Source organism: Sus scrofa, chromosome 6, assembly GCF_000003025.6.
Source record: "Sus scrofa isolate TJ Tabasco breed Duroc chromosome 6, Sscrofa11.1, whole genome shotgun sequence".
NCBI lineage: Eukaryota > Metazoa > Chordata > Mammalia > Artiodactyla > Suidae > Sus > Sus scrofa.
The window spans coordinates 69,478,554-69,504,183 of record NC_010448.4 but is presented as its reverse complement, the minus strand read 5'-3'; the positions used below and the strand labels follow the sequence as shown (position 1 = coordinate 69,504,183).

The window sequence follows — 25,630 nt, the reverse complement described above, 5'->3', positions numbered from 1 at the left end:
AATTTCTACTTTTTTTTTTTTTTTGCTAATAGAGTTCATTCTGCAATGAGCCGCTTTGTTCAATATTTTGACTTATTTTATACTAATAAGTGTAATTAAAAGTAATTAAGTTGTATTTCTTTAAAAGTATTTCATTTGCTCTTTCCCCAAAACGGACAATGAGTCCAAATTCGGAAGAGGAAGCCCAGATAAAGAGAACACAGGAGACGCATCAAAGATCCGGGCAACCAGGCCTGACTTGATTTCTGAGACGCCTTATTTCTGGGGGCCAAGGGCACGTGGTGTTTTTCTTCTCCTTGGTGCAACTGGGGGCGCTTCGCATTTGAAGCGGGATGGAGGCAAAACAAAATTCATGCTGTGTGTGGAATCTTATCTTATCAACCCGTCCAAGGAAAACAGTGTTTCTGGGGAAAGTTAGCAGGGTCCAGAGACCAAAGGGCAATAAAACCTCACTGCCCAAGCAGTCAGCACAGAGCAGGACTCAGGTGTCACTTGGGAAGCAGAGCGCACCTGTTCCTCTCCTGAAGGAGGATGGAGAAAAAAGAGCCAGGGACGCCTCCACCCCGGGAGGGGGTAAGTGCCAAGTCTGAGAAACTCACTATCCCTTTGCCACCAGGTGAGGGGACTGTGCAGGGCGGGGAGGTGCTTCTAGCAAGGAGAGAACACCCCTGCCTTTCCTGGGGAGCCCCCAGCCCTGGGAACGCAGGGGGCAGTGGGAGAGACGGGGGAAGCTTCCCAAACATCCCAGCTCAGACACAAGCGAGGGGAGGGGCTCCACATCTAAGGAAGTGTGGGAGATCCTCACCCCCATTTTGCTCCCCCAGCCTCTGAGGGTGCCCTGATTCTGCTCTTCTCTGCAGGGCTGGTTGGCCAGCAGCACAGGGCTGAGGGCTGTCTGCAGGAGGGCAGCCAATGATGGGGGTGGGGGTCAAAGGTGCAGGTGACAGGCAAGCAGAGGGGGTGGGGAGAGAGGGTCTGGGGTGTAGAGCCCGGAGGGGTGCTGACTCGGGCAGCCACAGACCCTGCCCCAGTTTGTTGGCCCTGGGGCCAGTTCCCTGGAGCTGGCCTGGGTGTGGAGGGGTGGTGGGGGGCGGGAGGAGGGTAGCCTTGGTTTTCCTGGGGGCCTGTCCTGGAGGGAAATACAAGCCACGCGTGTCCTTCTGGCCTCTGCTGCTCCGTTCGGTCTGGACTCTTCTGTCCCCAGATGCTCACAGGCTCATCTCATCCATCCGGGTCTTGTCTCAAAAGCACCCTGTCTGAGAGGCCGCCCCACCCCATCCCCCACTGGCGTCTATCCCTTTACCTGTTTTATGGCCCTTAGAGCGTGATTTGTTCCTGTCGTTTTTGTTTCATTTTGGTTTGGTTTTCTGGCCTCCCCTCCCTGGAAGGTAAGCTCCACAGGACAGGGCACGCTGGGCCTTTTCCCAGACGCATCCCCCTACTTCACCCAAGGGCCAGGTCCAGAGGTGATGCTCAACCCTCTTGAAGGATGCCTGCGAGGAACAGGGAATGATACCATCCACTGCCCCCAGCCTCGGGCCGCCGTCCCCACTTCCCTGGGCACGGCCTGCGGTCCTCTCCCCCCACTTCGGGCAGCTCCCCAAACCAGCCTCAAGGAGTCCCTGACCGCGGACCTCCTCTTCCGCAGCGGCTCCAACCCACACTGGTGCTGGCCACGCTGAGTGCAGCCTTTGGCTCGGCCTTCGAGTACGGCTATAACATCGCCGTGGTCAACACGCCACACAAGGTGGGCACAAGGTGGGCAGGGGAGGGCTGCCATCTCACTCTGGGGAACCCACCCACTTCCTTCCAGAAGCCGCCGTCTCTTCCCGGAAGCCGCGGTCTTCCTTTAATCCTCCCCGGATACCTGGGGATGGCCAGGCTTGTTGGGGTGCTTCATTCCAGGGGTGTCAGCCTTTCTAGGCACATTGGGAAGGGGGTGAGAGGGGACAGCTTGGAGTCCCAGCCCAGTCCCTTTGGGCCTTGGTCCTACTGCCCTCCCTCTGGGAAGGCCACTTGCAGATGACAAAGAAAATGGGGTCAAGGACTAAACCCTTGGGGGCCGGGACTGAAGTAAGGGGGAGCAAAGGACAAAGGGTGTCCCTAAGACCTAGAGAAGCATGTGAGTCAGAAGGGAGGGACAGGCCTTGATGATGAGTCCAGATGAGGACTGAGAGCTTAGCACTGGCTTTGACCTAATGGCATGACTGACCTTGACCAGAGCAGCTGAGTTGAGAGCTGGGCGCAAAAACTTGATTGGAGTGGGTTCAAGGGAGAAGGGGTTGGAGTGGAGCTTTTTGCAGCCCAGGGGAGCAAAAAATGAAGCTTCGTGAAAGGAGATGAGGGGGTTGTGTTAGGTTTTTACAGGGTGAGAGTCGTGTTCATATAGTGACAAGAAAGATGATTTAAAGAAGGAGGAGTTCCACGCAGGCTGCAGAGGCAGCGCGGATCCTGTGTTGCTGTGGCTGTGGTGTAGGCCGTCAGCTCCAGCTCTGATTTGACCCCTAGCCTGGGAACTTCCATATGCTGCAGGTGCAGCCCTAAAAAGCAAAAAAAAAAAAAAAAAAAAAAAAGAAGAAGGAGGTTTTCCCTTTGTGGCTCAGCAGTGACAAACCCTACTAGTATCCATGAGGACGCAGGTTTGAGCCCTGGCCTTGCTCAGTGGGTTAAGGATCCTGTGTTGCCATGAGCTACAGTGTAGGTCACAGATGTGGCTCAGATCTGGTGTTGCTGTGGCTGTGACGTAGGCTGGAAGCTGCAGCTCCAGTTTGATCCCTGGCCTAGGAACGTCCATATGCCTAGAGTGAAGCCATAGAAAGAAAAAAAGAAGAAGGAGGGACCAGTGATGTAGGACAGACAGAGAACAGTCACAGGGAGAAAGTCCCTGGAAGGGCAATGACAGGGCCCAGTGTCTATTCCCATTCATTTGGGTATATGAGTCCTGCTGTATTTTATTTTATGTTATTTTATTTTATGCTATCTTATGTTATTTATTTTTGTCTTTTCAGTGCCCCACCCACGGTATATGGAAGTTCCCAGGCTAGGGATATAATCGGAGCTGCAGCCACCAGCCTACACCGCAGCCACAGCAATGCAGGATCCAAGCCGTGTCTGCAACCTACACCACAGCTCATGGCAACGCCGGATCCTTAACCCACTGAGCAAGGCCAGGGATCGAACCTGCGTCCTCATGGATGCTAGTCAGATTCGTTAACCACTGAGCCATGATGGGAACTCCAAAGTGAATTTTTAACAGTGAATGTGCAACAGCTTTTTGTGCAGTCTAGTTCCTTATCTCACCCCATCACACAGCAGGCCTTTTTACCTCCACGTAATGGTAGAGAATCCTTGAGTCCCAGGGGCACAGGTACATCAGTGCAGTCACAGGAGGCAGCTGAGAACATTACCTCCTCATGTCTCACGAGTCACCCCGTCTTCTTGGCTGTGGCCGGGACAATGTCTTCCAGGTCTTGAAGTCCTTTTATAATGAAACCTTCTTCGAGCGACACGGAACCTTCATGGACGAGAAGGTCATGCTGCTGCTCTGGTCCTGCACTGTGTCTGTGTTTCCTCTGGGCGGCTTGGTGGGGTCGCTGGTTGTTGGCCTGCTGGTTGACAGATGTGGCAGGTAAAGAGGAGGGGTGCTGCCGTCACTCAGAATCCACCTTAGGAAACCACACTGTCTCTCGGCGATTGTGCATCCCCAACGGTGGGGCATTGGGTGACCTTGAAACCAGGAAGCCTGAAGTCCAGCCCCACTTGGCATACACATCACGCCCTAAAGCAAGTCTCTCAGTTTCTTGAGATTCCTTCCCCTTGTCAGCTGCACGGGAACAGCAGTCCCTCAGTTGCTACCCTCCTCCCCCAGCAGAGGCGGTGTAGCCTCTGAGAGCAAAGTCTTGATGATAATCAGTGGGGAGCCTCATCAGCACTTCTGGCAGGTGTTCCACAAGTGCTTGTTGTCTGGCTTTCAATCAAGGTCACGTGCCCTGTGGCTCCAAGTTGTCACAGCTGCAGCCTCCCCCTGGGCGACCTGGTCGGTGTTGTTCTGAGGCTTGGGGTTCAGACTGATTCCCTCCACGTGCCCCGGCTCGTGTCTTGTTTGAGATGCAGAGGAGGTCTTGAACTTTGCTTGGGTTACACGGACTCACTCATCTTGATGCCTGAGCCCAGTGCTGCAAAGCCATGACTCTGCAGATAAGGAGGGACGCCCGGGTCAAGGTTCCCAGGAAGGAAGGGAGGGAGCCGAGGGCTCAGGGTGAGGCCCGTGGAATTCCGTGTGGCCGGATCCCGCTCTTTGGAATTCACCATTACACTTGGACTTGGTGTGCCAAGAGTGGCGGTTTGGGTGGGTGTGAATGGGAAGCCCTCTGAAGAGAACAAATCTTTAAAGAACTGTAGCAATTCAGGTTTCATGCATAAAAGAAAATATTGGCAATTAAAAATTCATTGTTGGAGTTCCCGTCGTAATGCAGTGGTTGACGAATCCGACTAGGAGCCATGGGGTTTCGGGTTTGGTCCCTGCCCTTGCTCAGTGGGTTAAGGATCCAGCATTGCTGTGAGCTGTGGTGTAGGTTGCAGACGCGTCTTGGATCCTGCGTTTCTGTGGCTCTGGTGTAGGCCGGTGGCTACAGCTCTGATTGGACCCCTAGCCTGGGAACCTCCATATGCCACGGGAGTGGCCCAGGAAATGGCAAAAAGACAAAAAAAAAAAATTCATTGTTTATTAAAGCAGGATCCATAGGACCTCTTCTTATGGAGACTTGATTAACAATTAATTTGTCATTTGTTATGAACTTGAATAAAGAAGACGTTCAGTGTATTGCAGTTATTTCATAATTCAGGCTTTTTTTTAGGGCCACACCTGCGGCAGATGGAGGGCCCCAGGCTAGGTGTGGAATCGGAGCTACAGCTGCCGGCTACACCACAGCCACGGCAATGCCGGAACGAGCCACGTCTTCAACCTACACCACAGCTCACGGCAACACGGGGAACTCAGAACAGGTGATGCAGCCGGCAGCCCCTTTACAGCGAGGGCACCGTCTTCCTTCCCCATCCACTGCTGCTTTCGCCTTTGGCAAGACCTGAGCCAGATGATGGGGTGAGGGGGCCAAGGGAGCCATTGGTGCAAGTCAGCACGGGGTAGAGAGCCCATTCTGGAAGGTAGGGGTGGATCTCGGGGGCAAGCAGGAGCATCCAGCACAGTTCTGTTTTTCAAACCCTCCCTCTCTCCCCTTCAGAGACTCATGGGAGTTTTAGCCTTGGGAAGAGTCTTAGGGATCATCTGATCCAACTCTGTCTCCCACCACTCGTGGGGCTCCCCTGTTCAACATTCCTGACAGTCTTCCTCTAGTCTAGTCTCTGCTTGAATACCACCAGTGACAGGAAGCTCCCTACCTGCAGAAGCAGCCCAGGCCTTTTTCCTTCCCCACTGGTTTCATTAAGCTCCGACTGTTCCCAGACCCCACCCTGCTGACCCCAACCCCCTCCTTGCTGGGACTTCTGCTCACTGGTCCTTGCGCTCTGTCCTTCCCAGCCAGCAGTCCTTCTCAGGCACATTCCTGGCACTTCTGAAACGGCTGACCTGGAGATTAGGAGTGGGTGTCAGGAGTGCCTCTGCCGCCTCAGCCCCCCGCCCTCTGGGCTCTGCTGTCCTTGCAGAAAGGGGACCCTGCTGATCAACAACGTCTTCGCCATCATCCCCGCCATCCTGATGGGAGTCAGCAAAGTGGCCAAGGCTTTCGAGCTGATCATCTTTTCTCGAGTGATGCTGGGAGTCTGTGCAGGTGCCTGCAGTGACAGCTGAAGCCCAAGCCGGAGCTCAGGGTCGCCCGTGGGGGGAAGGGTCTGAGTCAGGTACATTGGCCAAGGCTGGAAGCAGGGCCAGCAAAGGGTCTTTCTGGCTCTGAATGCTTCTTTTCCCATTGGGGGTATCTTTTTCTTTCTTTCTTTTTTTCCTTCTTTTTTGGATGTACTTGCAGCATGCGAAGTTCTTGAGCCAGGGATCGAACCTGTGCCACAGCAGTGACAACGCCAGATTCTTAACTCCCTGAGCCACCAGGGAACTCCCCTTTGGGGGTGTCTTCTTGTCTCCATCCCCAGTCCCTTGCAAACCTCATGCTCTCTCTCCCCTTCCCCTTATTTAACAAAATCTATCAGGGAAGGATTTTCAAAAACACACTTTTACTTTGTTTATATACATATATATATCTTTTCTTTTTAGAGCCACACCTGCTGCATATGGAGGTTCCCAGGCTAGGGGTCCATCTGGAGCTGTAGCCACCAGCCTAAGCCACAGCCACAGCAACATCAGATCCAAGCCACATCTGTGACCTACACCACAGCTCATGGCAACACCAGATCCTTAACCCACTGAGCGAGGTCAGGGATCGAACCCGCAACCTCATGGCTCCTAGTCAGGTTTGTTTCTACTGCGCCAGGATGGGAACTGCTACCTTGAAGTGTAAACTGATAAAGTTTTACAAGATTTTTTCCAGGGAGGATGTACAATTCACACTGAGGAGGAGGGGCTTCAAACAAAAGGAATACAGAATTTGGAGCCTCGCTCAGCAGGCCAGGAAGTTTTCTTAACTATAGTAGTTTCTAATTAAAAATTTAAAAAGTGATACAATTAAGAAGCTGTGCTTTAGAAAAATCAGAAGATAATCCAAAGCCAAAGATTTGTTTCTTTTTTTCTTTTCTTTTCTTTTCTTTCTTTCTTCCTTCCTTCTTTCCTTCCTTCCTTCCTTCCTTCCTTCCTTTCTTTCTTTCTTTCTTTCTTTCTTTCTTTCTTTCTTTCTTTCTTTCTTTCTTTCATTCTTTCTTTCTTTTTTTGGCTGCCCCCGGGGCATGTGTAGTTCCCAAGCCAGGGATGGGATCTGAGCTGGAGTTTCCACCTACTCCACGTCTGCAGCAAAGCCGGATTCTTTAAACCTTTCTGCTAGTCCAGGGATTGAAGCTCAGTCCTGGCACTGTGGAGATGCCACCAGTCCCATGGGGCCACAGCAGGACCTCCCAAAATCTTGTCTTTAAGTGCCACTCTCCAGGCACACAGCGTTCTCAGCTCCGCAGCTGGGAAGGGGAGGATACCCTAATCATGCCTTGTGTGTCCCCTGGGCATCGGAGGATCCTGGAAGGGTTTCCTTAGGAGTGAGAACTAAGCAGTCCACGTGGCCTATTTCCATCTCCATGGAGGGAGGCAGGGGCCAGTTGAGGGTACTGTGCCAGCTGTAAGAGGTGGCTGACCCCACCAAGAAGCTCAAGGACGGGAGTGCCCATCATGGCGCAGTTGTTAACGAATCCAACTAGGAACCATGAGGTTGCGGGTTCGATACCTGCCCTTGCTCAGTGGGTTAACGATCCGGCGTTGCTGTGAGCTGTGGTGTAGGTTGCAGACGTGGCTCGGATCCTGCATTGCTGTGGCTGTGGCGTATGCTGGCAGTTATAGCTCCGATTAGACCCCTAGTCTGGGAACCTCCATTTCTTGCTCCTTGCCATTTCTTGGGCAGGAGCGGCCCAAGAAATGGCAAAAAAAAAAAAAAAGCTCAGGGACTATGAGATGAATTAAGTCTCAGGCTCCCGGGGCCCCAGGAGGCTGGAACTCTGTCTCTACTCCTCTGACTTTTGTTTGCCCACATCCAGGCATCTCCTACAGTGCCCTTCCCATGTACCTGGGAGAGCTAGCACCCAAGAACCTTAGAGGCACGCTGGGAACAATGACAGAAGTTTTTGTCATCATGGGAGTCTTCCTAGCACAGATCTTCAGCTTGCAGGCCATCCTGGGCAACCCCACAGGTACCCATGGCTCGCCAAGGTCCAGGGGAAGAGGGATCCTTGGAGTCACATGGGGGCCGTGGTCCTGGGGTCCCAGCACTGCTCAGGTGTGCCCCTGGGAATGGTGGGTCAAGTCAGATGAGGCAGAGAGGTGACCTTTAGGTAGGGCCATGAATGGTTTGCTGGGCACGGGTGACCTTGACGAAGGGCAGTTTGGGTGAACGATGGGGACAAACTATGCTTAGGCCTGGGAGGGCAGGATGGGAGACAAGCCTACACGATCCTTGGGGGTTTTGCTTTAAAGGGAAGGAGTGAGGTTGGATGGAAGCTGGGAGGGAAGTAAGCTGGAGAGAAAGTTGGGTTTGTTTGTTTTGTTTTTTTCAGCTGGGAAAAAGCTAAGAGCGTACTTGGCTGCTGTAGGTATGGTCCAGCAGCAAAGGCACTGAATGCAGAGCGGGCGGGCCTTGAGCCACTGTCACTGTCACCTGGGTGGTTGTGGCACTCAGCATTTCCTTCTGGTTGGTTCTGTTTCCTCAGCTGGTTTTGGTTGTTTTTGTAAACATTTTCCAATTACCTGAATTCTGTAGGAATCCCTCAAGGATGGATTTGTGTCTTTGGATTCCCCACAGTATCTTGAAAACACTCAGAACCCAGGAGGTGCTGAGTGAAAGGTCATTAGGTGTTTGTTTTTGTTTTATGTTTTTTTTGCTTTTTAAGGCGTCACCCACCGCATATGGAGGTTCCCAGGCTAGGGGTTGAACTGGAGCTAAAGCCACCTGCCTACACCACAGCCACAGCAAACGCCGGATCCTTAACCCACTGAGCCAGGCCAGAGATCGAACCCACATCCTCATGGATCCTAGTCGGGTTGGTTAACTGCTAAGCCACGAAGAACTTTCGAGGTTATTAGTTTTAAGGATTCCCAAACTGCCCCAGTGCAGCTGCACAAATTGGATCTGCATGGAAGCCCGGCTGAGCCTCTACTGCCAAGAGCTGCCTCTACTGATGCCCAGTGTGTGCCTCTCACTCTCACCACTTTTTAGAGGCTTTTTTTTTTTTTTTTTTTTTTTTTTTTTTGCTGCACCCATGGCGTATGGAAGTTCCCAGGCCGGGGATCAAATCCAGCTGCAACTGAGACCTATGCCACAGCTGTGGCAATGCTGGATCTTTAACCCACTGTGCTGGGCCAGGGATTGAACCTGCATCTCTGCAGCGACCTGAGCCCCTGCTGTCAGATCCTTAACCCACTGTGCTGCAGCGGGAACTCCCTTTAGCAGGCATTGTATCACCATCATCGTCGTCATCTTTATGTTATGGTGAGAAAACTGAAGCTTAGAGAAGTTAAATAATGCATGCAGTTCCCATCAGAGCTAGCAAGACTACGTTGACTCGCAATACTGCCCCTTAACCCAGACCTTCCGGAAGGAGCTCACCCAGCCACAGTGCTGGCTCCAGCCCCCTCCCCGACCCCAGCCTCTAATGAGATGGATCCATAAAGGGAGGAACAAGACATGGTTTCACATTCTCTAGGGATCACACTATGAAATCATATATTGTTCCTGAGAAAAGCAAAGTTCTTCCTGCAGAGTGAAATAACAGCATAATCTTTTTTTTTTTTTTTTTTTGTCTTTTTGCCTTTCCTAGGGCCGCTTCCGCGGCATATGGAGATTCCCAGGCTAGGGGTCGAATCGGAGCCGTAGCCACCGGCCTATGCCAGAGCCACAGCAACGCGGGATCCGAGCCGCGTCTGCAACCTACACCACAGCTCACGGTAACCCCGGATCGTTAACCCACTGAGCAAGGGCAGGGACCGAACCCGCAACCTCATGGTTCCTAGTCGGATTCGTTAACCACTGTGCCACGACGGGAACTCCAACAGCATAATCTTTTTAAAATTATAATTCTTTTCTCCGTTTTCAAATGTGGAACCCCTTTGTGGGGGTCCTAGGCAGCCCCATCTTGGCAAGGACTAAGTCCCTGCTGTCCTTGACTCTGGCCAAGGGCTGGAACCATGTGGTGAGCGGCTCCGTAAGAGGAGAGCCCAAACATGCGGAAGGCGGCGGGAGGTGCCCAGAGCCCAGGGTTCCCTGCGGCTTTAGTCTCACATTCTCCATGTTGGTTCCTTCCAGGCTGGCCTGTGCTCTTGGCCATCACGGGAGTCCCTGCACTGTTTCAGCTCCTCTCTCTGCCCTTCTTCCCCGAGAGCCCCCGTTACACTCTGATTCAGAAAAGAGATGAAGAAACAGCGCAACAAGGTACTGAAGATATAGGCTGCTCTGCCTAGAGTGTCTCACCTGTTCACCTCCCTGCCACCAGCCCATGCCTGCCAAACATCCCTCCCTAGTGCCCAGAGCAGAGAACGGGCAGGGCCAGGGTGGGGAGAGGCCCTCCAAGACGTAGGCACCAATGGGATGGGGTGCTGTGACCCCAGCGCAGCTCTGGGGCGTGGTCCCTCAGAGAACATGGTCAAGGTCAGAGCCAGCATCATGGTTGGCCCGTGCTGACTGCTGTGAGCTGGTCCAGGGTCGGGGTGCGGGGACACTGTCAGTGTTGGGGACCTGGCTGGGGCCCAGGGGTCATTCCACCCCAGGGAAAAGGGTTAACCTGTGGCCGGGGCAGGGCCCCGACATCTGTCAGCGATGCGTGAGGCCCGCTCTGCTCCCTGCAGCTCTGCGGAGGCTGAGGGGCTGGGCAGATGTGGAGGACGAGATGGAGGAGATGCGTGTGGAGGACCAGGCCGAGCAGGCCGAGGGCCGCCTGTCCGTGCTCAACCTTTTCACTTTCCGGCCTGTCCGCTGGCAGCTCATCTCCATCATAGTGCTCATGGCCGGCCAGCAGCTCTCCGGGATCAATGCGGTATGCGGGTGAGGGATGCGGGCAACGGCGCGGCCTGTGCCCCACGCAGGCCAGGCGGGGTGGGGGTGGAGGCCGGAGGGGGCTCCAGACATGTCCGTGCAAGGCTGCCTCTCAGAACGGCCATCCACTGGAGTCCATCAAACCCAACTCTCACGAGCAGCATTGGTACCAGCACCGTGGTGTTGGTATTATCACAGAGTTCGGAGCATGCGGAGCAGAGTCCTGCATCCAGGAGGAGTGGGAGGGAAAGGCCGCAGCTGGGAGAAGCCGGGGTCCCAGGTTCGGGGCCGCCAGGTACCCAGGACACTCTCTCTTTGCAAAGACCGAGGCACCCTGGAAACAGCTCACCCAAAACCAGACTTCATTTACAGAAGCAGCTCACCACAGAAGGGCAGGGATGCGGCTGGGGGTCGGGAGCAGCCCAGAAGCGGGGAAGAAACCTGGGAGCCTCTGTCTCCCAAAACAGCCTCGTCCTTCTCTTGCTGCAGAGCAAGACTTGCTTCTCAGTCCCCGGAGAAAGTATCTCCTGCCAGGAGTCCCTTTCCCTCTGAGATGAGCTGGGACCTCCTGGAACCCATTTCCAGTTCCCAGGGAGGGTGCGGGGGGGTGGGTGTGGGGGGTGCGGGGGGTGCTTGGTCCACACGGCTCAGGTCAGGAGCACAGCCATCATCAGTGGTGGAAAGCAAACAGTTCCTTTTTTTTTTTTTTTAGGGTCACACCCATGGCACATGGAGATTCCCAGGCTAGGGGTCAAATTGGAGCTACAGCTGCCAGCCACAGCCACAGTCTTAGCCACAACAGATTTGAGCCACATCTGTGACCTACGCCGCAACTTGCGGCAACCCTAGATCCTTAACCCACTGAACGAGTCCAGGGATCAAACACACATCCTCACGGAAACTACGGTGGATTTTTAATCTGCTGAGCCACAGTAGGAACTCTGTGAACACAGTTCTTTTGCTATAATTGTGTCTGTTGATGGTATCGGGAGAAGGGTGGAGAGCTGCAAAACCAGGGATGGGGGGCTGCTTCCAGAAACGTCAGAGGTTGGATGGGTGACCCAGCTGGTGCTCAAGGAACGTGTCAGGAAGAGGTGGCATCAGGCCTGCGGGACTCACGGGCGCTTAACCGGAGACACGGAGTGGTACACAGCCCAGGCAGGAGCCCTAGCACGGGTGGCTTTCCAAAGTGCTGTGTCACCCACATCCTTTGGGCTGGGCCAGGAGAGAAGCTGAGCTGGCTGCTGGCTTGGCTGGGGAGGAGAGGCCGCTCCAGGCCGAGTCTCGAGGCGCCAGGTCACAGCTCTTTTCTGCCAACTACCGCCTCCTTCCGGCCCAAGGGTCCCCTAGGCTCTCAGGACTGTGCATTGTCGTTGGGAAAGGTAAGCCATGGGCGGGGCCTTTGCGCCTCCCCTCGCAGCCCTTGGGCTTGTGTTTTAGATCAACTACTACGCGGACACCATCTATGCATCGGCTGGCGTGGCGGCCACTCACTCCCAGTACATAACGGTGGGGGTCGGCGTGGTCAACATACTAATGACCGTCATCTCGGTGAGCAGCCCAGCCCGTCCTTCCCCCCGGGCATCTCTGAGCTGGTGCCCTGTAGGCACACAGGAGTCCCCTCCCCCCACCCCCCAGGCCACGGAGAGGTGCTGGGGGGCATGGGTCCTGGGGTTGCTGGAGGGACTTGAACACACTCACCACTTCTCTGACCTTGACCAACCTACTGAAATACCTTCACACTCACGTTTCTTCCTTTGTACAATGGTTATGGCACCTATGTGCGTGTTATTTATTGGTGGCGCAAAACTATTATGCCAGAGTTTTAGATTTCAAATCTGAACCACTTATGCCTGTGCTAAAAAAAAAAAAAAAGTGAACTGATGGAGGTTTACAATGTCAGGGGACCACAATGGCTGTTTCTATAGAACTTTTTTAAGTTATCTTACCAGTATTTTGTTTCTTTGTTTTTGCCTTTTTTTTTTTTTTTTTTTTTTTTTTTTTTTAGGGCCACACCTGAGGCATATGGAGGTTCCCAGGCTAGGGCTCCAGTCAGAGCTGTAGCCACTGGTCTACACCACAGCCACAGCAACTTGGGATGCGAGCCGCATCTGCTACCTACAGCAGAGCTCATGGCAACGCTGGATCCCCGACCCCCTGAGCGAGGCCAGGGGTCGAACCTCCGTCCTCATGGATACTAGTCAGATTCATTTCCACTGTGCCATGATGGGAACTCCCCATTATTTTGTTCCTTGAGTTACCGAGGAGGTACCGGGTTTTAGAAGATATTGCTCATCTGATTCTGGGAGGAGCTGTGAGGCTCCTAACCCCATTCTCCACCCTTCCTGGAGTCTGTCCGTCCCCTTCCCCCTGCAGATTCCCTTAGCCCCTCCCCTTTCCTCCAGGACAGGATCCACCCTCTGTCCCCAGAGCCCTCCTCTAGAGTACACCACAGGCACAGCAAGGGACCACTTCCTCTTCGTCCTACCTGGATAAACCCAAGCCAGGAAGACAGGAGCACCCCCAGCACCCCCTCTCTGCCTGAGGAGCAGCGTCTGGGTACCCAGCATAGATGGCAAAGTTGGTCTTAGGTCTAACATTTTTATGCAATACCGCGATTGCCGATTGCCGTCGTGCTCCTGTGGGGCCCTCACTGAATGCCAGAGAGTATCCCCGTCTGTAGGGTTGTTGGGACAATGGAAGGAGCATGTGTAAAGGGACCATCCAGGTCCTGGCATGGAGGGAGGTGATGCCTTGGCGATGGTGCCCTTGGGGATGCTGCACGGAGTAGAATGAAAACAGCATTAGAAAGAGAAGGAGAGGGAGGCTGGTCGGAGGGAGCATGACCCGAGCTGGGAATAATCGAGAGGGGGCAGGCTGAGCAGGAGGAGCGTGTCTTGAAAGTGAAAAAGGAAGTGTGTGGGTGAGAGGACCCTCGTGGTGTGAGGCCAGGGTCTCGGCGGTCTCAGGTGAACTGAAGCTGCAGGTCATGGCAAGTGCCACTGTAACATGTAGGTTGTATTTTTTTTTTTTTTTTTTTTTTTTTGCTATTTCTTGGGCCGCTCCCGCGGCATATGGAGGTTCCCAGGCTAGGGGTCGAATCGGAGCTGTAGCCACCAGCCTACGCCAGAGCCACAGCAACGCGGGATCCGAGCCGCGTCTGCAACCTACATCACAGCTCACGGCAACGCCGGATCATTAACCCACTGAGCAAGGGCAGGGACCGAACCCGCAACCTCATGGTTCCTAGTCGGATTTGTTAACCACTGCGCCATGACGGGAACTCTGTAGGTTGTATTATTATTTTGTGTGTGTGCTGAGGATGACAGATCAGGAGATGGTTACCTTTGAAAGGGGGATTGTTGCTCACAGCCCCCAAGGGAGGGGGCACAGGGCCACAGGGAGAAGCACCGGGGGGCGGGGGTGGGAGGCGAGGGGACCTAGGTGGACAAGAGCGTTTATTGCGGTTTGGTGGGAAGAAACAGGCCAGGCAGGGTGAGCAGGTTTAGGCCTGGCTACTTTGAGAGACTTCAGGGGGTTCCGGGCATCAGGGCTGTGCCTGGTTGTCTGGTACCTGCCCTGCATGATCCCGACAGGAGAACACAGGCTCAGGGCATGAAAGCCTGATGGAGCAGGGGGTGGCAATGGGGTTGGGGGTAGATTCTGGGTTGGTTTCATATGAAGGCCTAGCCTGCGGCTGAGTTGTTTGCTATTTCTAGAAGTTGGCTAAAAGTAGGAGCCGCAGTCCCTCCCAGGTCAGCAAGGCCCCCAGATGTCAAAGCATCAAAAGCGTTAACTAGAAAACATGGTTATTACACAGTGTGTCAGGGAGCCGAGGTATGGTCTGCAGACACCTGAGACACAGAAGGGCAGGGGTGCAGAGTCTGAGGCACAAATGTCAAGGTCACAGAAATCAGGATAAGCGGCCTGTGATCCACAGAGCAGGCAGCAAGGGCAGAAGGGGCTAAGGAAGGAGTGGGGGCCCAAGCCCAAGAATCCCGGGCGCACCCATTCCCCGTCCCGCGCCACTGAGGCTCCTCCCTGCCCTCCCTTGCCCTGCAGGCGAGTACTGTGGAGCGGCTGGGGCGGCGGCGCCTCCTGCTGGTCGGCTATGGCATCTGCGGCTCCGCCTGCCTGGTGCTGACACTGGCGTTGCTCTTCCAGGTCTGACCGCATCCTCTTGGGGTGGGGGGTAAGGGCGGGGCCCATGGGGGGGCGAGGGGGTCCTGGGGAGGGATGGGGGTTGGGGGGGCCAGGGGGAGAGGGGAGGAGGAAGGAGGTCCCCTCTCAGCCGTGTCTGTCTCCACGACTCCCTGGTGTACAAGTTAGGATCCTTAACCCACTGAGCCACCAGGGAACTCCAAAGTTTCCTTTCTAAAGACCTTATGTTCTCATTTTAAAACCAACCTAAGGGAGAGCCCATCGTGGCTCAGCAGTAACGAACCCAACTAGTATCCATGAGGACGCAGGTTCTATCCCTGGCCTCCCCTAGCTGGTTAAGGATCTGGTGTTGCCATTCTGTAGGCCAGCAGCTGTCCCATTCAACCCCTAGCCGTGGGAATTTCCATATGCCACGCATGCCCCTAAAAAGACCAAAAAACAAAACAAAACAAAACAACCTAAGGAGTTCCCACTGTGGTGCAATGGGACAGTGGGATCTGCAGGTTTGATTCCCGGCCCACCACAGGGGGTTAAGGATCCAGCATTGCCCCAGCTGTGGCATAGGTCACAGCTGTGGTTTGGATCTGATCTGGCCTGGGAACCCCATATGCCTCAGGGTGGTTAAAAAAGAAAAAAAAAAAGTAAGTTCTTCTTAGAACTAGAACATTTAGGGACTTCAGGCAAGTGAAAAGAAGTAAACAAAATTCGTGATTGCCCACAAAGATAATTGCCAGTTGCCTTTTGGAAATCTTGGTGGCATCCACTCTTTTTCCTCTCACTCCCTCCTTCTAACCTATGGGCCGGTCGTATGGGCTCTGCCTGAAAAATCGTCTTGGGCAGCTGCCCAGGGGGCACCGGGTCCAGGAAGACCCTCCAGCTACAGCCATCTCCTCTTTTGCTTCAAGCATTGAAATGGACCCACCCTGCCTGCCTGCTTCTGCCCACAGTTGTCCCAGTTGAATCATGAATCCAAGCTTGTCACACGCCTCTGCTCAGCAGCCCCAAGTCATTCAGCATCCTTCCCTCCCATTCCCGGAGGCTGCCCCTCTCCCAGGTCACCTGTCATCTTGCTGCTTGGAGACGTCATTGAAGGGGCTATGCCCAGTCGACCTCCGATGCCAGCCCTTTGCCGATCCCTCTTTCTAGGCATTTTTCATAACTGTCATGAAATAGTTCCCTGCGTAGTTAGTTTGGTTGAAGTCTGTGCCCTGAGTTTGTGCCATCTGCTGCCCTGGTGATGGGGAGCACAGATGGGGGTCTGCCAGCTGTCCTGGTCCAATGGCTTCTAGAAGGATTCAGTGGGATGATGTAGAGTCCAGGTCTCTGCTGAGCATCAGACGTGGGCCACTGCTTGATCCCTGAGGGACCCGAAGTCCTCCTGGCCCGTGCTCAGGCTCTCAGTGGTCACATTTGTAGGATTGAAAGGATGACATCCCCGGGGGTGGGGGTGGGGTGTCCTGAAGATTCGGTGGGTTAGCTTTGTGAAGGGCAGAGAATACGTAAGAGCTGGCGCTCCTCCTGCTGCGGTGCTCTGGATCAGGCTCTCGGAGGCCGCTGCCAGCTAGAATGCTGGCTTCATCTTCCTCCCCCTCTTACCCTCCGAAGGCCCACGTCGGTGCTCAGAAATCCCAGCGTGGCTCCTTCCTGTGGCAGGAAGGTGGGCTCACCTGCCCACAGGGGTCCTGGCCTCAGACTCTCAGAAGTCCCAGGCTGCAGACCTCCCTGCCTCTCCCCCCAGAGCGCGGTGGCTGAGCTGTCATACCTGAGTGTCATCTGTGTCTTCGCCTACATCGCCGGACATTCCATAGGGCCCAGTGAGTACCTGCCCCCCACGGCCCTCCCCCTGGACTGTGTTCTCATGACCTTCTCCCCACTCCTCCCCGGTTCCCACCCACCCGGCAGCCTTCAGCTCAGTTTACCTTTCTCCAGCCCACATTCATTCATTCAACAAACACTTCCTGGGGCACCATGCTGTACAGTAGAAAAAAAAAATGGTATTGGGGAAATAACAATTAAAAAGAAAAAAAACATTTCCTAAGTGCCAACCAGCGCCACAGCCCTGTTGCCCTCCCCCATTTCCTGAGGCTCCTAGAGGTGCCCAGCTTCAGGTCCACTGACCAGCAAGGAGGTGAGTCTCTGCAGAGAGGGAACTCTTGCCAGCCACACCCCAGGGGGGCACCTCAAGTGGCTTTGGTTCCCCACCCCCACCTCCAGCTATAGTCCCTTGTTGCTTTATCCCTTTGTCCACATGCTGGCAGGGAACTTCTCCTTGCTCTCAGGCAGCCTCCAGACCCCAGGCTCCCCCTCCCCTGTGTGTCCTCCTGAGAATTGAACCCAGTTCTCACTGCTTGGGGAAAGGCAGCTCTGACTCCTAGGATTAGAATCTTCTCAGCAGAATTATTTTATTTTATTTTATTTTGCTTTTTAGGGCTGCACCTGCGGCATATGGAAGTTCCCAGGCTAGGGGTCCAATCAGAGCTACAGCTGCCAGGCTACACTACAGGCACAGTAACACAGGATCCGAGCGCATCTGTGACCTACACCACAGCTCACGCAATGCCGGATCCTTAACCCACTGAGCTAGGCCAGGGATCGAACCCACAACCTCATGGTTCCTAGTTGGATTTGTTGCCGCTGCGCCACGATGGGAGCTCCAGAATCTTGGTTTTGAAGAAGGTGTCCATAAACCTAAATAAAGGTATTGCTCCACTAACACACACTGAGGGAACACCTGCTTCGCCTGTGCTGTGCCAGGCAGGGGATATAGCTGTGAACCCACCCAAGAGTCATGTCGAAGGATGTTGAAGTGGGAGTTTCCCAGCATGCCTCCAGTGTGGAGGCAGGAGAGCCTGTTGGGCACAGGGTTGTGTGTTTGGGGCCATTGCGCCCCCACTGAAGGGAGCCGCTGTGCTTCTCCTGGCCTCAGGATCCTCCGGGAAAAACATGGCTCATCCCCTCTGCTGGGGGCAGATCGTGGACTGACTGACACGTGAGCCGCTTGGCTGCCAGTCCTGGGGGACAGGAGGAGGGGGACAGCATGGGTAGCTTCCTCACCGCTGCCCCCTCTGGGCACAAAGCCCTGAGGAAAGGGCCCCCTCCTCACCAGCTTGCAGGAGTTTTCCACTTGACAGCCCAAGGGCAGCTCATTCCAAGGCTCTGAATCCCTTTCCCTTCCCACCCACTGAAACTGCATTTTCAAGGTGGCCATTTCCACCCTCCTACTGAGGGCTGGGAACTGATTGGGAAGAGACAGAATCTTATGCTTTTTATGTACAAAGACTTAGCTAGACATACTGTATACAAACAGATATATCTCTCTTATTAAAACTTCACGAGGGCTGGTGATTAAGGAGGGAAATGGCTTTAAACATTTTTGGCAAGTCTCCGCAATGAAGAAAGTTTGGAAACCGCACTAAGGCAGGGTGCCTGCCATTCCCAGATCTACCACAGGGGGCAGCACTTCCCAGGCACCCGCGCTTGTTCAGCTCGGCTCCCCTTCCGCGTCTGAGAATTTCAGGATGTGGGGGAGAGTGGCCTTGGTGTGACCTTGAGACCCTCAGAGGCTCAGCTTGGAGCTAAGCTGTGGGTGCACCGCGGAGCAGCCCGGGGGATGAAAGCAGCTGGCTGAGAGATGTGCGCTTCCTTCCTTGGCATTTGCAACAGATTGTGCTCCGAGGGGGGCGTGGGTTTGGGACCGGAGCCCTCCGTGCCCCTCTCTAGTCCACTCTCCTGTGCTCTCTGCCCCGAGGTCCTGTCCCCTCCGTGGTGAGGACAGAGATCTTCCTGCAGTCCTCGCGGCCGGCCGCCTTCTTGGTGGACGGGGCTGTGCACTGGCTCACCAACTTCATCGTGGGCTTCGTGTTCCCATCCATCCAGGTGAGGGGACGCCCTTGGGGAGTGGGGGGGGGAGGGGCCGCCCCTTCCCCCACTCCCTGCCCCAGCCCCAAGCCAAAGGAGATTCAGGAAATAGGGGGGCCCCTTCTGCTAGGAACATCTGCCGAGGGGACAAGGCCGGGCACTGCTCTTGGGCAAGTTCAAGGTCCATAAGACACACGTGGAACCACTTGGGCCAAACTATAACTACACCGGTTTCCCGCCTTCTGAAGAGAGCTCCCCGAAGCCAGGCCCTGAAAGGCTGATTATATAGGGGCTCTGGTTGGCCAAGGTCAAAGCTAGCTAGAGGAGTTTCCATCGTGGCTCAATGGTTAACGAATCCGACTAGGAACCCTGAGGTTGCAGGTTTGATCCCTGGCCTTACTCAGTGGGTTAAGGATCTGGCATTGCCGTGAGCTGTGGTGTAGGTCGCAGACGCGGCTCGGATCCGGCGTTGCTGTAGCTGTGGTGTAGGCCGGCAGCTACAGCTCCGATTAGACCCCTAGCCTGGGAACCTCCATATGCCGTGGGTGCGGCCCTAAAAAGACAAAAAAAAAAAAAAATCTAGCTAGAGCCAGGGAGAGGGAGCGAGTGGGGGGGTTCAAGTTTAGAGGAGATGGTGGCCCTGTTGTTAGAAGGCAGCATCCTTTGTGATATGAGAGCAGAAACCGATTTTCTAGCTACTCCAGTCCTCTGGGAGCAAAGTAGAACTGGTCACCAAGAAACCCCTGTGGGACTCACAAAAGCCTCACCCAGAGCTGTTCCTGTCGTGTCTCTCTTCCTCCACCCCCTCCTGTTCTCTGGTCTCTTGGCTTAGGAGGTCATTGGCGCCTACAGCTTCATCATCTTTGCGGGTATCTGCCTCCTCACGGCTGTTTACATCTATGAGGTCATTCCTGAGACCAAGGGCCGAACATTTGTGGAGATAAACCGAATTTTTGCCAAGAGAAACAAAGTAGAGATTCCAGAGAAAGGAGAAGAAGTCACAGATGCTGGCCGTCACCTTCCATCTCTCCCTGCCAAAGAGACGTCCTTTTAGTGGCCCTTCAAGGCTTCCTTCTCTGAGGAGGGGAACTCTCTGCCCCAGGTCCTGAGGGAGGGTAATAGCCGTGAGGTTTCCTGCCCGAGGCGGCAGCAGTGGGAAGCCAGTGGGATGTTTGGTCCCTGATTTGGTTGAGAAGTGGGTGGTTAGCCACCAACGCTAACCCTGGGAGGAATGACGTAGGGGATGGGCAGGTTTGTGAGAATTGATCAGCAAGAATAGATTCTCTGCTTCTACATCAGCATCAAAACTTGAGTGATGGATGGATGCCTTTTTTTTTTTTTTAAAGACTGAACCCGCAGCACATGGAAGTTCCTGGGCCAGGGATTGGGTCCAAGCCATAACTTCAACCTATGCTGCAGGTGCAGGAAGGCCAGATCCTTTAACCCACTGCACCTTGCAGGGGTCCTTTACTCGCGTTCCGATGGTTGATGCTAAAATTGACACACGACCTGGGCTTCATCATACCTTAGTAGCTGGATTCCTGGGAGGCGGGAGCAGAGGAAGAGAGAGAAATGAAATTGCGGACAGACTCACACCCATAGCTTTGAACGTCACGTAGATAGCATTCGTTCTGCCACATTCTGTTCTTTAGAAACTAGTCACTCATTCCAGCCCACGCTGAGGGTGGGTGGAGTCAGAATGCAAGTCTCGAGCAGAGGCATGTCAAAAAAAAAATTGCCGGAGTTCCCGTCGTGGCGCAGTGGTTAACGAATCCGACTAGGAACCATGAGGTTGCGGGTTCGGTCCCTGCCCTTGCTCAGTGGGTTAACGATCCGGCGTTGCCGTGAGCTGTGATGTAGGTTGCAGACGCGGCTCGGATCCCGCGTTGCTGTGGCTCTGGCGTAGGCTGGCAGCTACAGCTCCGATTGGACCCCTAGCCTGGGAACCTCCATATGCCGCGGGAGCGGCCCAAGAAATAGCAACAACAACAACAACAAAAAAAAAGACAAAAGACAAAAAAAAATAAAAAATAAAAAAAAATAAATAAAAGGGAAAAAAATTGCCAAAATCATTTAGAACCACTGTTTTTTTAATTTTTATTTTTGCTTTTGAGGGCCACACTCACAGCATATGGACGTTCCCAGGCTAGGGGTCTAATCAGAGCTATAGCTCCTGGCCTACACCACAGCCACAGCAACGCAGGATCTGAGCCGCATCTGCTACCTACACCACAGCTGACCGGCAATGCCATATCCTTAACCCACTGAGCAGGTTGGGATCGAACCCACATCCTCATGGATACTGGCCGGGTTCGTTTCCACTGTGCCACAACGGAAATCCAGAATCACCTTTATTTTGACCCCCAATTTTTTGCCTCTTCTGGTCTTAGGCAAATAAGTTAATCTTGTTTAGCTTTAGTTTCTGCATCTCTGAGTTAAGGCTGATGGTTGTCGCCTTACATAAACCAGGTGGAAATGCTTGGTAAGTTACGAAGCATTTTACAAAAGTCAGGGGTTATTTTTCTGACTGTTGTTATAACATATCTGATAGCTGAGTCCTCCAGCAGGCCCCACCAGGCTTCGTTCTCTTTATGTGGGAGGATCTCTGCAGTGCCCTGTGGCAGCGACTGAATCTTCAGGAAGTTCAAGGTGTGGTCCCAGCGGGTCCTACATCCAGCCTGAGTGTTTCATTCGGGGTTCCAGGGGCCCGCCGTGATTCTTCCCCAGCAGGCTAACTTTCCCTTCCAAGATCACACACCCAGCCGGAGGTCTTCTCCACCAGCCTTTCCCAGGACCCAGATAAGCCTGTCCTGAAGGGAAGCCCAGGTCTCACGGTGCTGGGGCCACTTAGTAGTGCAAGATCAAAACAGTAAACAGACACTCACCATGGTGTTGGCTGGTGAGCCCAGGGTCATCCAAACACATCAGCTGCCTCTGGAATAAACTAGAAGATGGTCTGGTGCATTTGTGGTTGATGGAGTGGATGTATAGTCTGGATCTGGACAAAGCTGACTCACTTCTACCCAAGAGAATACAGCAAAGCGATGGAATAATAAGGGCATATTGTGGGCAGTTTCCGCCAAAAATTTGACAACTTGGATGAAATGGACAAACTCCTCAAAAGATACTAGGTACCAAAGCTTATTCAAAATGAAATAGAGGAGTTCCCGTCATGGCGCACTGGAAACGAATCTGACTAGGAACCATGAGGTTGCAGGTTTGATCCCTGGCCTCGCTCAGTGGGTTAAGGATTCAGCGTTCCTGTGAGCTGTGGTGTAGGTTGCAGACATGGCTCAGATCTGGCGTGGTTGTGGCTGTGGCATAGGCCGGCGACAACAGCTCCAATTAGACCCCTAGCTTGGGAACCTCCATATGCCGCGGGTGCAGCCCTGAAAAAGACAAAAAAAAAAAAAAAAAAGATAACCTGTATTGTCCTCCATCAATAAAGACATTGAAAGGTAGTTAATAACCTTCCCACAAAGAAAACCCCAGACCCAAATGGAGTCACTGGCGAATTCTACCAAACACTTAAGGAAGAAATAATAACAATTTGACACAAACTCTTCCAGGAAATTAAAGAGGAAGGAATACTTTTTAGCTCATTTTGGAAGTTAGCATTACTCTGATACCAAAACCAAACTAAGAAAACTACAGATCAATGCCTTATAAACATACATACAAAACTTATTACTACGTTTTGGCAAATAGAATAGTGTTATAAGGGATAAAAATATATCTTGACCAAGTGGAGCTTATTGTAGGAATGAAAGTTTGGCTTAATCCTCCCTGAATTGATCTATAGATTCAAAAAAATGTCAATCAAAACCCCAGCAGGCTGTCTTGGGGGGATAAAAATTGGCAAGCAGATTCTTCAATTTATGTAGAAGTGCAAAGAAGCTAGAATAACCAAAACAATTTTGAGAGAGATGAAGTAGGAGAACTAATATGATCTAAGTCAAAATTACTATGAAGCTACAGTAATCAAAACAGTATGGTACCACAAATAGATCAAAGGAACACAATAAAAACCCAAAAATAAACCCATGTATATATAGACAACTGATTTTTTTTAATGATTTTTATTGTTTTCCATTATAGCTGGTCCACAGTGTTCTGTCAATTCTCCACTGTACAACAGGGTGACCCAGTTACACATACATGTACACATGCTTTTTTCTCCCATTATCCTGCTCCTTCATAAGTGACCAGACATGGTTCCCAGTGCTACACAGCAGGATCTCATTGCTAATCCATTCCAAAGGCAATAGTCTGCATCTATTAACCCCAAGCTCCCCATCCAGCCCACTCCCTCCCCCTCCCCCTTGGCAACCACAAGTCTATTCTCCAAGTCCATGAGTTTCTTTTCTGTGGAGAGGTTCATTTGTGCTGTTGATTAAATTCCAGATATAAGTGATATCATGTGATATTTGTCTTTCTCTTTCTGACTTATTCACTCTATACAACTGATTTTTGACAAAAGCAATTGAATGGTAAAAGGATAATATTTCCAACAAGTGTTCTGGAGCAATTATATGAATATGCAAAACCCCCCACTTTTATCTGTACTTTACATCATATGTAAAAATTATCTCAAAATGGATGGTAAGGCTAAATGAAAACCTGTAACTATAAAACTTCTAGAATAGAAGAGAGAAATATTTGTGCACTTGAGTTACACAAAACCACACCAAAAGCACAACCCATATGAGAAAATACTGATAAACTGGATTTGGACAAAATTAAGAATTTCTGCTATCATACAGCACTGTTATGAAAATAAAGAGGCCACAGACTGGCACAAAACATTTGCAACTATATCTCTGAGAAGGACTCGTATCTAGATGTACAATGTATAAAGACTTCTCAAAACTCAATAAGGAGGAGTTCCCATCGTGGCTCAGTGGTTAACAGATCTAAGATCCATGAGGTTTCAGGTTCGAACCCTGGTCTTGCTCAGTGGGTTAAGGATCCTGTGTTGCTGTGGCTGTGGTGTAGGCCGGCAGCTTTAGCTCCGACTTGACCCCTAGCCTTGGAACCTCCATATGCTGTGGGTGCAGCCCTAAAAAGAAAAATAATAATAATAGTAATAATAATCAAAAAATTAAAAAAAAACTCAGTAAGGAGTTCTCACTATGGCACAGTGGACTAAATCTGACTTGGTTTGCTGGAGAGGCATGGGTTCGATCCCTGGCCTGGCACAGTGGGTGAAAGGCATAGGTCACAGCTGTGGCTTGGAATCCATTCCTCTCCCAGGAGCATCCATATCCACTGGGAGTGGCCATAAAAAAACAACAATAGCAACAACAACAACTCAGTAACAAGGAAACCACCAACTCAATTTTTTTTTTAAATGGGGCAAAAGATTTGAGTAAATACTTTAGCAAAGAAGATATATCATGGTAAGTGAGCGCACGGAAAGATACTTATTTTGTTAGTAATGAGGGAAATGCACATGAAAATCACAAGGAGATACCACTACACACCTGTTAGAATACCTCACATTAAAAGGACCAACTGCATCAAGTGTTGACAAGGATGTGGAGAAGTTGGATCTCTCGTTCGTACACTGCTGGTAGGAATGCAAACGGTACAGCTCCTTTCAAAGACAGTTGGCCAATCGCTTCAAAAGGTAGACATACATCAACCATATGATCCAGCATTTGCTCTTAGATATTTACCCAGAGAAACTAAAGCATATGTCCTTATGTTCAAACATACCCAGATGTTCACAGCAGGTTCATTGGTAATGACCCCAAACCAGACACGATACCAAAGCGCATCCTTGGGTGAGTGGATAAATTGTCACATATATCCATACAGTAGAATACTTCCCAGCAACAAAAAGACATGAACTGTTGACACATGCTACAATAGGCAAGAATCTCGAAGTAATTGTGCGACATGAAAGAAGCCAGATAGGAGTTCCCGCTATGGCACAGTGGGTTAATGATCTGGTTTGTCTCTGTGGCCGTTGGTGGTTCAATGCCCAGCCCAGAGGGTTAAAGGATCTGATTTTGCCACAGCTGTGGCATAGGTCACAGATTGGCTGGGATGCGATCCCTGGTCTGGGAACATCCATATGCCATGGGTGCAGCCAAAAATGGGGGGGGGGAGCCAGACAAAAAAATATATACTATACCATTTCAATTGTGTAAAATTGTAGGAAATGCGAACTAATCTATAGTGACCGGAAACAGCTCAGTGCTTGCAGGGCGGGGGGTATTTTGGAATGACAGAAATGCTCACTGTCATCATTGCAGAGAAAATATCATTATCATGGATGTGTACAATGTCAAAACATCAAATTGGGGAGTTCCTGCTGTGGCTCAGTGGTAATGAACCCGACTAGTATCCATGAGGACGTAGGTTCAATCCCTGGCCCCACTCAGTGGGTTAAGGATCCACCATTGCTGAGAGCTGCTGTGTAGGTTGCAGATGTGGCTCATACCTGAGTTGCTGCGACTGTGGCATAGTAGGCGGCAGCTACAGCTCCAATTCAACACTTAGCCTAGGAACTTCCCTATGCCACAGATGTAGTCCTAAAAAGACAAAAAACAAAAACAAAAACAAACTCTACATATTAAATAAGGAATAAAATGGCTAATAAAAATATGCTCAAAATTCCCGTTGGTAAACCACACTGTTTCTTGGAGTTGTGGGACCTTGAAAATCAGGAGGCCTGAAGTCTCCCCGCACTTTGCATGCACATCGCACCCCTAATGCAAGTCCCTGAATTTCCTGGGCTTCCTTCCCCTTGTCAGCGTCACGGGAACAGCAGTCCCTCCATCATTCCCCCACCCCCACCCCTGCAGCGCGACCTATGCCATAGCTTGTGGCAATGCCATATCCTTAACCCACTGAGCGAGACCAGGGATCGAACCTGCATCCTCACAGAGACAACCTCAGGTCCTTAACCCGCTGAGCCACAGTGGGAACTTCTGAGAGCAAAGTCTTGATGATAATCAGTGGGGAGCCTCATCAGC

At 52.1% G+C, this 25,630-nt stretch overlaps 1 protein-coding gene across 2 annotated transcripts; it reads left to right on the top strand.

The window, feature by feature from the left end:
• SLC2A7 (solute carrier family 2 member 7) lies at positions 426-20,448 on the top strand. Of its 2 annotated transcripts, XM_021095281.1 has the most exons (12): positions 426-573; positions 1,649-1,747; positions 3,468-3,628; positions 5,662-5,786; positions 7,642-7,794; positions 9,903-10,028; positions 10,442-10,629; positions 12,069-12,179; positions 14,691-14,792; positions 16,528-16,603; positions 18,538-18,665; positions 19,480-20,448. In XM_021095281.1, the coding sequence occupies exons 1-12, from the start codon at positions 532-534 to the stop codon at positions 19,699-19,701; spliced, it is 1,533 nt and encodes a 510-aa protein (XP_020950940.1). In that variant the 5' UTR covers positions 426-531; the 3' UTR covers positions 19,702-20,448. The 2 variants fall into 2 exon arrangements, 1 of the variants encoding a protein (XP_020950940.1); XR_002344881.1 differs by lacking the exon at positions 19,480-20,448 and having other exon boundaries at positions 16,395-16,603.